This window comes from Hyperolius riggenbachi, chromosome 8 (genome assembly GCF_040937935.1).
Source record: "Hyperolius riggenbachi isolate aHypRig1 chromosome 8, aHypRig1.pri, whole genome shotgun sequence".
NCBI classification, from domain to species: Eukaryota; Metazoa; Chordata; class Amphibia; order Anura; family Hyperoliidae; genus Hyperolius; species Hyperolius riggenbachi.
Window position 1 is genome coordinate 51,285,808 of NC_090653.1, and position 17,079 is coordinate 51,302,886.

At 48.6% G+C, this 17,079-nt stretch overlaps 1 protein-coding gene across 2 annotated transcripts in view; it reads right to left on the reverse strand.

Moving 5' to 3' along the window:
• The window catches only part of ABHD16A (abhydrolase domain containing 16A, phospholipase), a 53,661-nt gene that overhangs the window by 35,902 nt on the left and 680 nt on the right, over nt 1–17,079 (reverse strand). For both annotated transcript variants that reach the window (XM_068250406.1, XM_068250405.1), the window contains exon 2: nt 6,799–6,855. In XM_068250406.1, coding sequence (XP_068106507.1) covers nt 6,799–6,855 — 57 coding nt within the window. The remainder of the gene's footprint in view (nt 1–6,798; nt 6,856–17,079) is intronic.

Here is a 17,079-nt window from a genome sequence, read left to right on the forward strand (position 1 = left end):
ACAGGCACGGGAGAGAAGAGGGAGGGCTCATTAGGACCCAGACCCTTCCCTCTCCTTAGGTAAGTATCTGGTTTCTTTTTTTAGCTGATGGGTTACATTGGCTTTAAGGGCAGGTTCATTTGAAAAAAAATAAAATTCTGGCACTTAGGTCACTTTAACATGGGACCTGTTGGCATGTCTATTCGTTCGGGGTGATCCAAGCGTTAAGCCTCGTACACATATCCAATTTTGATTGGCGAATGTTATCACTTTCATGTAGTATGAGAGCTTACCTGCACAATTGGTTCATAGTATTCAAAATCTGTAGGTCCTCGTTAGGGCTGCACGGTTTTTCGGTTTAAAACCGAAACCGCGGTTCATGGCAAGACGATCTGCTGATCGTCAGTACTATCGTTTTTTTTCGGTCTGCTGTTTAATATTTTGCTTCTGGCCCCGCTGTGCGCTGATTGGCCAGAAGCAGTGAATATGTATGAGAGTTAATGAGCGGAGGGGCGGATCCACTCCAGCGAGCGGCCGGGCACATACAGCATTACCAATCACTGGCTAGCATGGAATGACGGCAGCGGTAGGCGGAGCTGTATGCTCTGTACAGCTCCGCCTACCACTGCCGTCATTCCATCGCTAGCCAGTGATAGGTTATGCTGTATGATGTGCCTGGCCGCTCGCTCTAGTGGATCCGCCCCCCGCTCATTAACGCTCATACATATTCACTGCTTCTGGCCCCGCTGTGCGCGGATTGGCCAGAAGCAGTGAATATGTATGAGTGTTAATGAGCGGGGGGCGGATCCACTAGAGCGAGCGGCCAGGCACATCATACAGCATTACCTATCACTGGCTAGCGATGGAATGACGGCAGTGGTAGGCGGAGCTGTACAGAGCATACAGCTCCGCCTACCGCTGCCGTCATTTAATCGCTAGCCAGTGATTGGTAATGCTGCATGTGCCCGGCCGCTTGCTGGAGTGGATCCGCCCCCCCTTCCCCGCTCATTAACTCTCATACATATTCACTGCTTCTGGCCAATCCGCGCACAGCGGGGCCAGAAGCAAAGTATTACGGACAGGACCGGGCAGTGCGGACCAACCTCTCCCCCCCCCCCCCCCCAGCATTTGGGGGGGGGGGGGGGGGGGGAAATCGGGGAAAAATCGAAATTGCAATTTCTGAGAGAAAAATCGCAATTTCGTTTTTTCCCTAAAATCGTGCAGCCCTAGTCCTCGTGCTACATGGAGATTGGAAAACTGGTCAGTGATTGGCCAGTCACAATGGGATTTGTGTACTGGGCTTAACTTCTGCCTGCTGTTTGTTGTGTTCATGCTGCACAACTGAAAGAATTTATAGTGGAATTTATAAAGTCGTCACACAGGAAGGTTCAGAAGGGAAGCGCAGTGATAAAGTCTAGTACATGATTTGAATATTTATCACCCGAAACCATCTTTACAGATTGTTTCGGGCAGCAGTTTTAAGATTAGAGATGTGGAAACACACTGTGTGGCTCTTAGCAGAGCTGCATATACAGTATGTTGCAAAAGTATTCGCCCCCCTTGAAGTTTTCCACATTTTGTCATATTACTGCCACGAACATGAATCAATTTTATTGGAATTCCACGTGAAAGACCAACACAAAGTGGTGTACACGTGGGAAGTGAAACGAAAATCATACGATTCCAAACATTTTTTACAAATAAATAACTGCAAAAAGGTGTGCATAATTATTCGGTCCCCTTTGATCTGAGTGCAGTCAGTTGCCTATAGACATTGCCTGATGAGTGCTAATGACTAAATAGAGTGCACCTGTGTGTAATCTAATGTCAATACAAATACAGCTGTTCTGTGAGGGCATCAGAGGTTGTCTAAGAGAATATTGGGAGCAACAACACCGTGAAGTCCAAAGAACACACAAGACAGGTCAGGGATCAAGTTATTGAGAAATTTAAAGCAGGCTTAGGTTACAAAAAGATTTTCAAAGCCTTGAACATCCCACGGAGCACTGTTCAAGCGATCATTCAGAAATGGAAGGAGTATGGCACAACTGTAAACCTACCAAGACAAGGCCATCCACCTAAACTCACAGGTCGAACAAGGAGAGCGCTGATCAGAAATGCAGTCAAAAGGCCCATGGTGACTGCAGAGATCTACAGGGACGAGCTGCAGAGATCTACAGCTCAGGTGGGGTACTCTGTCCATAGGACAAGTATTAGACATGCACTGTACAAAGTTGGCCTTTATGGAAGAGTGGCAAGAAGAAAGGCATTGTTAACAGAAAGCATAAGAAGTCCCGTTTGCAGTTTGCCATAAGCCATGTGGGGGACACAGCAACCATGTGGAAGAATGTGCTCTGCTCAGATGAGACCAAAATGGAACTTTTTGGCCAAAATGCAAAACACTATGTGTGGTGGAAATCTAACATTGCACATCACTCTGAACACACCCTCCCCACTGTCAAATATGGTGGTGGCAGCATCATGCTCGGCGGGGTCATCTCTTTAGCAGGGACAGGGAAGCTGGTCAGAGTTGATGGGAAGATGGATGGAGCCAAATACAGGGCAATCTTGGAAGAAAACCTCTTGGAGACTGCAAAAGACTTGAGACTGGGGCGGAGGTTCACCTTCCAACAGGACAATGACTAAACATAAAGCCAGGGCAACAATGGAATGGTTTAAAACAAAACATATCTATGTGTTAGAATGGCCCAGTCAAAGTCCAAATCTAAATCCAATCGAGAATCTGTGGCAAGATCTGAAAACTGCTGTTCACAAACGCTGTCCGTCTAATCTGACTGAGCTGGAGCTGTTTTGCAAAGAAGAATGGTCAAGGATTTCAGTCTCTAGATGTGCAAAGCTGGTAGAGACATACCCTAAAAGACTGGCAGCTGTAATTGCAGCAAAAGGTGGTTCTATAAAGTATTGACTCGGGGCTGAATAATTACGCAGTCCCCACTTTGCAGTTATTTATTTGTAAAAAATGTTTGGAATGCTGTATGATTTTCGTTTCACTTCTCATATGTACACCACTTTGTATTGGTCTTTCAGGTGGAATTCTAATAAAATTGATGCAAGTTTGTGGCAGTAATGTGACAAAATGTGGAAAACTTCAAGGGGGCCGAATACTTTTGCAAGCCACTGTAGTACTCTACAGAGAGGGGAGGGAGAATAATGAGCGGTAGGGCAAACTGCCGGCGCCTGTGGCACTTAACCTCCTGAGCGGTATGCCCGACACTGCGTCGTAACGCTCAGGAGGTTAAAGCTAATGTTAAAGGACAACTGAAGTGGGAGGAATATGAAGGCTGCTATATTTATTTCCTTTTAAAGGGAACCTTAACCTGGGGGGGGGGGGGGGAGGTTGAGTTTCACTTACCTGGGGCTTCCCAAGCCCCCTGCACCCTTGCAGCTCCTCGAGTGTCCTCCGGTCCCCCGCCATGGCTTAGTTTCGTTTTTGGGCCAACTGTCACATCCTCTTCTTTGCCTTCGGCCAAAAACGAAACTAAGCCATGGCGGGGGAGCGGAGGACACTCGAGAAGCTGCGTGGGCACAGGACGGCTGATGGGGGCTTGGGGAAGCCCCAGGTGAGTGAAACTTTTGTCCCCCAGGGTTAAGGTTTACTTTAACAATACCAGCCCCTGAACAAGCATGCAGCACATCAGATGTTTCTGACATTGTCAGATATGACAAGATTAGCTGCATGCTTGTTTCTGGCATGATTTAGACAACCACCACCAGATACTTATTTAACCACTTCAGCCTTCAGTCGTTTTCACTTTATGCATCCGAGCAATTTTCACCTCCCATTCATTAGCCTATAACTTTATCACTACTTATCACAATGAACTGATCTATATCTTGTTTTTACCGCCACCAATTAGGCTTTCTTTGGGGGTACATTTTGCTAAGAGCCACTTTACTGTAAATGCATTTTAACAGGAAGAATAAGAAAAAGACGGAAAAAAAAATCATTATTTCTTAGTTTTCACCATAGCCCGATTCACTGAATGCCAGGCTAACGAACCAAGGCCGGGAGCGCGCGTGCACGCGCGCGATCGGCCGCGGACGCGCACATGGCATCCTGGGCGTAGCTGCTACATCCAGGAGGCCAAAGTAGTTAAGGAGAGGGAAGGCTCTGGGTCCTATAGAGCCTTCCCACTGCTCTCGCTGTCCTCTCTTTCCAGCGGTGGCTCCCCCGATTGTATCCCTACCCGCAGGAGGCTTTGGAAGTATTCGGGAGCGGCGGCTCCATACTGCGCATGCGTGAGTGCGAGAGAGAACTTACGCAGTACGGAACCCCCCGTTCTCAGGAGCAGTCCGGCTCCTGAAGACTTCCAAAGCCTCCTGCGGTGGCACAGTGAAATATTCGACCAATCATTGCATACTGCTCCTGCGGGTGACAGTGCTGGAAGCAGGGGATCAGGAGAGGAGCGGGAAGACTCTATAGGACCCAGAGCCTTCCCACTCCATAGATAATTATCGGTTTTGTTTTTGTGTTGTTACGCTTAGCATTCACGTTAATAATAGCTATTGGGCATGATTTTCCAACATGCCCAATGCTAAGCACCTGAAGGTGCACACTTCTACAAAAAGATGTCCAAAGTTATTTCAACTATATTTGATAAGACTCCAGGGGAAAGTAAAAGTTAAAGCGAAATATAACCCTGCATTTCAACTTTACTCTAAAACATTATTTACAGCATATTATATGCAACCAGCATTTTTTTTTTTACTAGACCAGCATTGGAAGGGTTACACAGAGAGCTTTAAGTTCCATGGAGAGAACTGCTGCCGCATCTGTAGTTTAGATAGATACATTTAAGCAAAACAAAATGTAACAACTGTGGAATGCCTCACTCTCTCTGACTGTGCAGGAGCTGGAGGACAGCCAAAGAGTGTGTAACATTCCTCACTTGTTACATTTTGTTTACTTAAATGTATCTATCTAAACTTCGGCTGAGGGGAGCAGTTCTCTCCACGAACTTTAAAGCACTGTGTGTAACCCTTCCAATGCTGGTCTAGTAAAAATAAAATGCTGGTTGCATATAATATGCTGTAAATAATGTTTTAGGTCAAAGTTGAAATGCAGAGTTATATTTCGCTTTAACATTTTAAACCATTTCAGGAACTTTTTTTTTAAACAACATTCTGTTTATAGAAGTTATAATGGTGTGGCTATTCTATAATGCTTCATACACACTTGAGATAAAAGTCTTTGGAAAATGCAAGATCACAGACCAATTTTACCCCCTTCCATGTAGTATGAGAGCCACACCTACACAGTCTATTCTATGGAGCTGAACTCCCCCATCAGACAAAAATCTTTGCAAGATGCTGCACACAAAGATGCCCGTACATATTCAAAAGATTATTATCTGCAAAAGATCTGTTCCTGCAAAAGATCCATTCCTGCAAAATGCATTCATAGTCTATGATATCTGCAGATCATCATACACACCTGGTTTAACAGACTTCATCTGCATATCTGGCAATCATCTGCAGATCTGAAAATCCATCCTGGTGGATCTGATCTGCAGATGATTATCTGTTAAACCAGGTGTGTATGAGGATCTGCAGATCTCATAGCCTATGAATGCATTTTGCAGGGATGGATCTTTTGCAGGAACAGATCTTTTGCAGATACTGATCTGTTGAGTGTGTGCAGCATGTTTGTGTGCAGCATCTTGCAAAGATTTAATCTGATGGGGAGTTCAGCTCCATAGAATAGACGGTGTAGAGTATGGCTCTCATACTACATGGAAGGGGGTAAAATTGGTCTGTGATCTTGCATTTTCCAAAGACTTTTATCTCAAGTGTGTATGAAGCATTAGAGAAAATTGAAATTCCACTATTTCTAATAATAGAGGTCAGACTTTATCACTAAACATATAAGGGGCAACCCAACTGCAAGTGTAAAAAGGCGCAGAGAAATTTGTGCGCACCATGCGCCGCCAATGGCCGTAATGTGAATTACGGTAACAGCGGCACTAAGACAGTAATTTGGGCGCCGTCAAAAGGCAGAGCCCAAATTCCTATAAAAACTGCGTAATTTGGCCTCCAGCAATAGCTGGCAGCCAAAATGCATCTTTCCACTGAGTCCATGGCAGCCTGGAGAGGGAATAGTAATTAAAGTAAATGTTTACCACGTTAAAAATAAAAAAAAGTCAGATACTCACCTAAGGAGAGGGAAGGCTCGGTCCTAATGAGCCTTCCCTCTCCTCTCCTGGCGCCCGGTCCCGCGCAGGATCCCCCGTGGCAGTATTCGACCAGTTCGGTCAAATACTGCCACTTCCGCATGCTGAAGGGCGCTTTCTATGACGCACTCGCGCGTGCGTAGTATGGAGCGGCCTGTCTTCGGAAGCCCGAGTGCTCCCGAAGACCTCCGAAGTCCCTGCGGCGATGGGCGCAAACGGGGGAGCCAGCGCAGCACTGAGGGCACCGGGAGAGGAGAGGGAAGGCTCATTAGGACCGAGCCTTCCCTCTCCTTAGGTGAGTATCTGACTTTTTTATTTTTAAATTGGTAAACACTGGCTTTAAAGCCGCCGGGACTTCTACACGAGCAGGATGTGCCATTTTTCGGCTTCACCCAGCAATGCTTTTGCATGTATGCACTGACACTGCTGGGCATATTTAATGCGGTACAGCTACATGAAAAAAAAGCAGCGCGGAGAAAAGCTTATCTACCAATCAGATGTGTCCATTTCTCATAATTGGGGAGAAACGATAGCGGATTGGTTGCAGTGCAGAGGACTTAGTGCCCTCTGGACAGTGAGCTGAGCTGGGCACTCATATAATTTACAGTTATCACAGGCAGTCACTCACCCAGGCCATAATGCTATCAGTGTGCTTCTCCAGAGCCTTCGGCTGATAGAAGGATTCCTGTGAAAAGACAAGAAAAATGACAGCTTGTTAAATAAAGCCTCCAAGTGGATCATAAAGCTGGCCATACACTAGGCCGATTCCCGCCAGATCGACAGCAGATTCGATCACTGGGATCAAATCTGCTGTCACATCGTTCCCGCTACACGCCGAATTTCAATCTATTTCGTCCGATCCAGTCGATCGCTCAGTGCGGAAAATTACCGTCAATCACCCGCGGGTAGGGAGCGCGTCGCTAGTGGCGTTCGAGTGCCAGACGACCGACGCAATAGAGCTGCAATACATTACCTGCTCCGCCGGCGCGACTCACCCCGGTCACAGCTGCTCCATCTCCGCGCTGGTCTCCGGGTCTTCACTTCATCCTGCCCGGCAGGAAGTTTAAACAGTAGAGGGCACTCTACTGTTTAAACTTCCTGCTGGGCAGGAAGAAGTGCAGCATGCCGGGGCCTGAGACCAGGGCGGAGATGGAGCAGCGGTGACCGGGGCAGTCGCGCCAGCGGAGCAGGTAATGTATGCGGGGGGGAGTGGCGGCAGCACCACCACCACAGATTGTGAACGGCTTCAGGCTGAAATCGGTTCACAATCTGTTTGCAGATCAGATTCGATCAGAGAGGGATCTATCTGTTGGTCGAATCTGATGGCAAATCGACCAGTGTATGGCTACCTTAAGCCCTGATCTAAATGGCTATCAAAAAATAAAGCGGTTTCAGGTCTACTTTTGATGAATTTAGCACTTAGCAGAGCAGACCTGTGCTAAGACCAGCTTTTTTTTCCTTCCTCACCAAAGCACACCTTACATGGTCCATGTCTGGCCAGCAGCAGAAAGCCACTCATCTGCAGCTTTTTCCTCTGTGTGCTACTGAGCAAGAACAGATCATACTCATGCATACCTGTGTTTCCCCGAAAATAAGACACTGTCTTATATTAATTTTTGCTCCAAAAATATGCTAGGGCTCATTTTCAGAGGATGTCTTATTTGTGGGGGAAACACTGGTAGTTTTCCTATACAAGATGCCTGTACTGCATGCCATAGTGAAACACAAGCAGTATGTACAGAGCTTGTGGTTTGCAGATAGTGGCTCTCACTTACAAGAAATTGATTCTGCTGAACATGTGGGTAATGGTGGCCATACACTGGTCGATTTGCCATCAGATCGACCAACAGATAGATCCCTCTCTGATCAAATCTAATCAGAGAGGGATCGTATGGCTGCCTTAACTGCAAACAGATGGTGAATCGATTTCAGCATGAAATCGATTCACCATCTGTGGAGCTGCAGCCGCTCGACTCCAACTCCACAACCCTGACGCAAATGCATTAAAACAAAACGCATGTGAAAAACGCGAACGTACTTAGCACGCACAAACGAATATGCAGCAAAATGCAACCTTTCACGCAACGCCTAGTGTGTTCCCAGCCACAAGCTTCCCAAATATTTGACTTTTGACTGAAAGCTCGCCTCGGGTAAATTTAAAAAAACAAGAAAAAAAACCCCACAGGTACGCAAGTTGACGTAATGTTTACCATAATTATTTGCAGTGTATAGAGCTGAACGCAGTGGGTTTCTTTTTCTCCTCAACAAATCTGGGATTGCACTTGAAATCTGACTTTAGCAGGTGAGGGATAATGATATGGGAACAGGAGGTGATATACAGGATAGTGTGACTGATATTCTGTGCCAGTGTATAATCTCCCAGGCAGAACCTGTACATCGAGGTGCGGATAATTACACGCTTCGCATGCCTACAGGCTCTTGGTAGGGAAATACATACATACAGCACTTATGTAGGGTGATGTCACCTGTCTCAGGAGACACTTTGAGCGCTCCCCAGTGGAATTCATATCTCCAGGTGAATCTCAGAAGGAAAAATAACAATCGTGCATCTAACAGGCTCTATGTAAACTTGCAGCTTGTGTATTAGATGATGCACCTTCCATAAAGCAAGAGATCCAGAATACATGTACCCTCTTCAGTGACACCTACAGCTAGGGATGACCAATGAGATGCAAATATTTCCCAGTTCATGCAGATTTATGTAATTTTTATGCTAATATATGCAGCTTGAAAACGGACCAATCAAGTCCCACCCAGGTTTAAAAGGCATGGTCCATTTTCAAGCTGCATGTATTTACATAAATCTGCCTGATTTCGGAAATATTTGCATCTCCAACCAAAGTATCCGGTAGCTTTTCAGGGAGCCCAGTTAATCCATGGAAACTCAAAACCTCCAAAATGTAGTTGTGACCAATCCTCTTACCCATAATTCCTTTGCAACGCAGTGATCTCCCTTCTGTGAATCTTCTAAATGCCAGACTCATCTCATCAAACTTTATCTGATGGCCAGGGCTGTGGAATCGGTACAAAAAGCATCCGATTCTGAAATTTATGAAACTTCCGGCTAAATTGGTTAGACATCACAGCCCTGCTGACATCGCAGTCTCACATGCGGCATGCACTGATACGGTGTGACCTAGCATTGGATTTTTTTGTCATTTTTCAAATGCTCTTGTGAATCTGTCCTGAGGCTAAGTTCACATGTAAGCTTTCCTAGCATTGAGGCTGGGAACACACTAGGCTGTACGCGAAAGGTAGCGTTTTGCTGCATATGGGGGTTTTCTTGCGTTTTGCAAGCGTTTTAATGAGTTTGCGGGTCGCATATATAAATCCCATATGCATTTTGTATGCTTTTTTAATGCGTTTTATGCAAATCAGTAAGAAGTCAACAGGAAGCAGAAACACATCAAACTTTTTTTTTTAAACACATAAAACGCAAACAAAATGCATAAAAAAACCCACTAAAACGCAATACCTTTGATTTACAATTGACTCATTACGTGCGTTTTAGATGCGTTTTGGGGAAAAAAGCAGCAAGCACATTGCAGAACACAGACATATGCGTTTTTCATGCGGCCCATTGACTTGCATTACGTGCGTTTTCTGCAACGCTAGCGTTTCTGCCTAGTGTGTCAATACCCTAAAACCAGAGCTACAAGCAGGGCTGTGGAGTCGGAGTTGGAGTCAGAGTCGCCGCAATTTTGGGTATCTGGAGTCGGTGGTTTCATAAACTGTCAGAGTTGGATGATTTTTGTTTCATATCCACAGCCCTGGGGTAAGTATGAGACTGAGAAGTCGGAGAGTCGGAGCCATTTTGGGTACCTGGAGTCGGACGTTTCACAAAATGAGGAGTCAGATGATTTTTGTACCGACTCTACAGCCCTGGCTATAAGGTCGGCGCATAAAACCTTTGGCTCCTTTAGTTATATACCAATAAAGGATATCTATTATAATGATATACTTCTTATATCAACTGCATACCCCATATCACAGCCAACATGAATCTACAGACTATGTTTTAGAATTCTAACTTGTTTTAGTTTAGCCCTAACAGCACTAGCTACCGGTATGTCAATTCGCAATCTTTTAGCTGATAAAGCAGACCTAAACTAAAATCATGCTTTGTAAAATAATGAACAGTTCTGTTTATTGCACTTTCAATAAAAATGATTGAAACACAAAATCCTGAATTTACTTTTTATTCCCCCAACTATGAACATTGAAGGAATTGTAGACTGAAGCCTCCTCAATTCCACCAAAGGGGCATCCTGCCTAAACAGAATCGTGTGGCATGCTGGGACAGCTGCGACACAGACTCCCAGAATCTCAAATGCAAACAAAACTGCAGAGAAACCGCATGCGTTTGCATTTTTAAAGATGGCGGAAGCCTGAAATGGATGCAGCAGCCCTCTTATCAAAAATGGCTAACAATGGTGGAGGTGTAGCTAGGTGGTATTGTTGTATTATTATTTCTAATGCTGTGGGTGCAATATGGTCAACGAGTTGTTTTTTTGTTTGACTCCTCTTTAAAGTAGACCTGAACTCAGAACTTCCTCTCTGCTCTAAAAGATAAGCAACAGCATAATAACCTTTAAAGAAAAAAAAACATGCATTTGTCATCAGCAGTGTCTACTTCCTGCTTTCGCAGAAGCAGACAGAGTTAACACCCCGGATTTACAAATAAGGTGCTCTGCCATGGACTTCAGAGATACCTGAGCTGATCCAGCTACAAGATCAAATTACAGTTGTGATTATTCACAGATGAGGGGAAATTAGACAGGTTAAACTCTCTAAATACATACAGGGTGTATTTCTCTCTGTTTTCCTTCTGTCCTGTGCAAGAGTTCAGGTCCACGAGCCCATAGTTATGTCATGAATTGTCCTTCAGAAGACCTAATCCCCATACGCGCCCCCCCTCCCCCCCACACACACACACACACACACACCACCACCCCTTTAAGCATAGCAATATGTATGTACACACAAAATATTTCAGCATGCTAAACAATGGAAAAACCACCAGGGAATGGGCCCAGATACACATTTCAAGGCCTATCAAAGCGAGAAAATACGGTTAACACAAGCACAGTAGATGTTTGAAAAATGCCGAATAAAAGCACACAAATGTGTTGAAAAAGAATCTCGTAATCTACAAGCCCTCTTACAAAGACACTGCAAGGTGCTGCCTTTTCCAACAAGGAAGTCGTTACACATCATCACCTTTACTTGGAAATAAAACTCCCATGATGCATCATTTCCCAGGAGAGAAAGCAGCGATATTAATCATTCCTCTGCATCTATGATAGAATAGGGAAACGAGAACCGCGGGCAATTGTGGAGGTCTGATTCACCAGGATGTGCAATGTAGAGAGAGAATAACAAACGTACCATTGTTTAGTAGTGTACAACCTCTTCTTACTGCTAACACTAACCAACTGCCATGGCCAATAAGATACAAATGTTTGCAGCTTTTATACAGATTTTATGCAGCAAGCATCTCAAATGTCAGTGTCATGTTTCTACCCCCCACCATTTACATGTACAGTATGCAGGTCAAAAGTGTCATGCGTCAGTCCCCTCTATGGACATGTACAGTGCAGCCGGGAGGCGTCAGTCACCTCTATGGACATGTACAGTGCAGCCGGGAGGTGTCATGTGTCAGTCCCCTCTATGGACATGTACAGTGCAGCAGGGAGGTGTCATGTGTCAGTCCCCTCTATGGACATGTACAGTGCAGCCGGGAGGTGTCATGTGTCAGTCCCCTCTATGGACATGTACAGTGCAGCCGGGAGGTGTCATGTGTCAGTCCCCTCTAAGGACATGCACAGTGCAGCCGAGAGGTGTCATCTCCCTCTATGGACATGCACAGTGCAGCCGGGAGGCGTCAGTCACCTCTATGGACATGTACAGTGCAGCCGGGAGGTGTCATGTGTCAGTCCCCTCTATGGACACGTACAGTGCAGCCGGGAGGTGTCATGTGTCAGTCCCCTCTATGGACACGTACAGTGCAGCCGGGAGGTGTCATGTGTCAGTCCCCTCTATGGACATGTACAATGCAGCCGGGAGGTGTCATGTGTCAGTCCCCTCTATGGACATGCACAGTGCAGCCGGGAGGCGTCAGTCACCTCTATGGACATGTACAGTGCAGCCGGGAGGTGTCATGTGTCAGTCCCCTCTATGGACATGTACAGTGCAGCAGGGAGGTGTCATGCGTCAGTCCCCTCTATGGACATGTACAGTGCAGCCGGGAGGCGTCAGTCACCTCTATGGACATGTACAGTGCAGCCGGGAGGTGTCATGTGTCAGTCCCCTCCATGGACATGTACAATGCAGCAGGGAGGTGTCATGTGTCAGTCCCCTCTATGGACATGTACAGTGCAGCAGGGAGGTGTCATGTGTCAGTCCCATCTATGGACATGTACAGTGCAGGTGTCATGTGTCAGTCCCCTCTATGGACATGTACAGTGCAGGTGGAGGTGTCAGTCCCCTCTATGGACATGTACAGTGCAGGTGGAGGTGTCAGTCCCCTCTATGGACATGTACAGTGCAGGTGGAGGTGTCAGTCCCCTCTATGGACATGTACAGTGCAGGTGGAGGTGTCAGTCCCCTCTATGGACATGTACAGTGCAGCCGGGAGGTGTCATGTGTCAGTCCCCTCTATGGACACGTACAGTGCAGCCGGGAGGTGTCATGTGTCAGTCCCCTCTATGGACATGTACAGTGCAGCCGGGAGGTGTCATGTGTCAGTCCCCTCTATGGACATGTACAGTGCAGGTGGAAGTGTCATGTGTCAGTCCCCTCTATGGACATGCACAGTGCAGCCGGGAGGTGTCATGTGTCAGTCCCCTCTATGGACATGTACAGTGCAGGTGGAAGTGTCATGTGTCAGTCCCCTCTATGGACATGCACAGTGCAGCCGGGAGGTGTCCTGTGTCAGTCCCCTCTATTGACATGTACTGTGCAGCTCAGAGGTGTCATGTGTTAGTCCCCTCTATGGACATGTACAGTGCAGCTCAGAGGTGTCATGTGCCAGTCCCCTCTATGGACATGTAAAGTGCAGCCGGGAGGTGTCAGTCCCCTCTATGGACATGCACAGTGCAGGTGGAGGTGTCAGTCCCCTCTCTGGACACGTAGGGGGCTGGGAGGTGTCATGTGTCAGTGTCCTCTCTGGACATGTACAGTGCAGGTGGAGGTGTCAGTCCCCTCTATGGACATGTACAATGCAGGCGGAGGTGTCAGTCCCCTCTAGGGACATGTACAGTGCAGGTGGGGGTGTCATGTGTCAGTCCTCTCTATGGGGACTGACAGTGCAGGCAGGTGTCATGTGTCAGTCCCCTCTATGGGGACTACAGTGCAGGTGGAGGTGTCAGTCCCATCTATGGACATGTACAGTGCAGGTGTCATGTGTCAGTCCCCTCTATGGACATGTACAGTGCAGGTGGAGGTGTCAGTCCCCTCTATGGACATGTACAGTGCAGGTGGAGGTGTCAGTCCCCTCTATGGACATGTACAGTGCAGGTGGAGGTGTCAGTCCCCTCTATGGACATGTACAGTGCAGGTGGAGGTGTCAGTCCCCTCTATGGACATGTACAGTGCAGGTGGAGGTGTCAGTCCCCTCTATGGACATGTACAGTGCAGGTGGAGGTGTCAGTCCCCTCTATGGACATGTACAGTGCAGGTGGAGGTGTCAGTCCCCTCTATGGACATGTACAGTGCAGGTGGGGGTGTCAGTCCCCTCTATGGACATGTACAGTGCAGGTGGGGGTGTCAGTCCCCTCTATGGACATGTACAGTGCAGGTGTCATGTGTCAGTCCACTCTATGGACATGTACAGTGCAGGTGGAGGTGTCAGTCCCCTCTAGGGACATGTACAGTGCAGGTGGAGGTGTCAGTCCCCTCTAGGGACATGTACAGTGCAGGTGGAGGTGTCAGTCCCCTCTAGGGACATGTACAGTGCAGGTGGAGTTGTCAGTCCCCTCTAGGGACATGTACAGTGCAGGTGGAGGTGTCAGTCCCCTCTAGGGACATGTACAGTGCAGGTGGAGGTGTCAGTCCCCTCTAGGGACATGTACAGTGCAGGTGGAGGTGTCAGTCCCCTCTAGGGACATGTACAGTGCAGGTGGAGGTGACAGTCCCCTCTAGGGACATGTACAGTGCAGGTGGAGGTGACAGTCCCCTCTAGGGACATGTACAGTGCAGGTGGAGGTGACAGTCCCCTCTAGGGACATGTACAGTGCAGGTGGAGGTGACAGTCCCCTCTAGGGACATGTACAGTGCAGGTGGAGGTGACAGTCCCCTCTAGGGACATGTACAGTGCAGGTGGAGGTGACAGTCCCCTCTAGGGACATGTACAGTGCAGGTGGGGGTGTCATGTGTCAGTCCCCTCTATGGACATGTACAGTGCAGGCAGGAGGTGTCATGTGTCAATCCCCTCTATGGACATGTACAGTGCAGGTGGGGGTGTCAGTCCCCTCTATGGGCATGTACAGTGCAGGTGGGGGTGTCAGTCCCCTCTATGGACATGTACAGTGCAGGTGGAGGTGTCAGTCCCCTCTAGGGACATGTACAGTGCAGGTGGGGGTGTCATGTGTCAGTCCCCTCTATGGACATGTACAGTGCAGGCAGGAGGTGTCATGTATCAGTCCCCTCTATGGGGACTGACAGTGCAGGCAGGAGGTGTCATGTATTAGTCCCCTCTATGGAGACTGACAGTGCAGGCAGGTGTCATGTGTCAGTCCCCTCTCTGGACATGTACAGTGCAGGTGGGGGTCAGTCCCCTCTCTGGACATGTACAGTGCAGGTGGGGGTCAGTCCCCTCTCTGGACATGTACAGTGCAGGTGGGGGTTTCAGTCCCCTCTCTGGACATGTACAGTGCAGGTGGGGGTTTCAGTCCCCTCTCTGGACATGTACAGTGCAGGTGGAGGTGTCAGTCCCCTCTCTGGACACGTAGGGGGCTGGGAGGTGTCATGTGTCAGTGTCCTCTCTGGACATGTACAGTGCAGGTGGAGGTGTCAGTCCCCTCTATGGACATGTACAATGCAGGCGGAGGTGTCAGTCCCCTCTAGGGACATGTACAGTGCAGGTGGGGGTGTCATGTGTCAGTCCTCTCTATGGGGACTGACAGTGCAGGCAGCTCTATGGGGACTACAGTGCAGGTGGAGGTGTCAGTCCCCTCTATGGACATGTACAGTGCAGGTGTCATGTGTCAGTCCCCTCTATGGACATGTACAGTGCAGGTGGAGGTGTCAGTCCCCTCTATGGACATGTACAGTGCAGGTGGAGGTGTCAGTCCCCTCTATGGACATGTACAGTGCAGGTGGAGGTGTCAGTCCCCTCTATGGACATGTACAGTGCAGGTGTCATGTGTCAGTCCCCTCTATGGACATGTACAGTGCAGGTGGAGGTGTCAGTCCCCTCTATGGACATGTACAGTGCAGGTGGGGGTGTCAGTCCCCTCTATGGACATGTACAGTGCAGGTGTCATGTGTCAGTCCACTCTATGGACATGTACAGTGCAGGTGGGGGTGTCAGTCCCCTCTATGGACATGTACAGTGCAGGTGGAGGTGTCAGTCCCCTCTAGGGACATGTACAGTGCAGGTGGAGGTGTCAGTCCCCTCTAGGGACATGTACAGTGCAGGTGGAGGTGACAGTCCCCTCTAGGGACATGTACAGTGCAGGTGGAGGTGACAGTCCCCTCTAGGGACATGTACAGTGCAGGTGGAGGTGACAGTCCCCTCTAGGGACATGTACAGTGCAGGTGGAGGTGACAGTCCCCTCTAGGGACATGTACAGTGCAGGTGGAGGTGACAGTCCCCTCTAGGGACATGTAGAGTGCAGGTGGGGGTGTCATGTGTCAGTCCCCTCTATGGACATGTACAGTGCAGGCAGGAGGTGTCATGTGTCAGTCCCCTCTATGGACATGTACAGTGCAGGTGGGGGTGTCAGTCCCCTCTATGGACATGTACAGTGCAGGTGGGGGTGTCAGTCCCCTCTATGGACATGTACAGTGCAGGTGGGGGTGTCAGTCCCCTCTATGGACATGTACAGTGCAGGTGGGGGTGTCAGTCCCCTCTATGGACATGTACAGTGCAGGTGGGGGTGTCAGTCCCCTCTACGGACATGTACAGTGCAGGTGGGGGTGTCAGTCCCCTCTACGGACATGTACAGTGCAGGTGGGGGTGTCAGTCCCCTCTACGGACATGTACAGTACAGGTGGGGGTGTCAGTCCCCTCTATGGACATGTACATTGCAGGTGGGGGTGTCAGTCCCCTCTACGGACATGTACAGTGCAGGTGGGGGTGTCAGTCCCCTCTATGGACATGTACAGTGCAGGTGGGGGTGTCAGTCCCCTCTAGGGACATGTACAGTGCAGGTGGGGGTGTCATGTGTCAGTCCCCTCTATGGACATGTACAGTGCAGGCAGGAGGTGTCATGTATCAGTCCCCTCTATGGGGACTGACAGTGCAGGCAGGAGGTGTCATGTATTAGTCCCCTCTATGGGGACTGACAGTGCAGGCAGGTGTCATGTGTCAGTCCCCTCTATAGACATGTACAGTGCAGGTGGGGGTCAGTCCCCTCTCTGGACATGTACAGTGCAGGTGGGGGTCAGTCCCCTCTCTGGACATGTACAGTGCAGGCAGGAGGTGTCATGTATCAGTCCCCTCTATGGGGACTGACAGTGCAGGCAGGAGGTGTCATGTATTAGTCCCCTCTATGGGGACTGACAGTGCAGGCAGGTGTCATGTGTCAGTCCCCTCTATAGACATGTACAGTGCAGGTGGGGGTCAGTCCCCTCTCTGGACATGTACAGTGCAGGTGGGTGTTTCAGTCCCCTCTCTGGACATGTACAGTGCAGGTGGGGGTGTCAGTCCCCTCTCTGGACATGT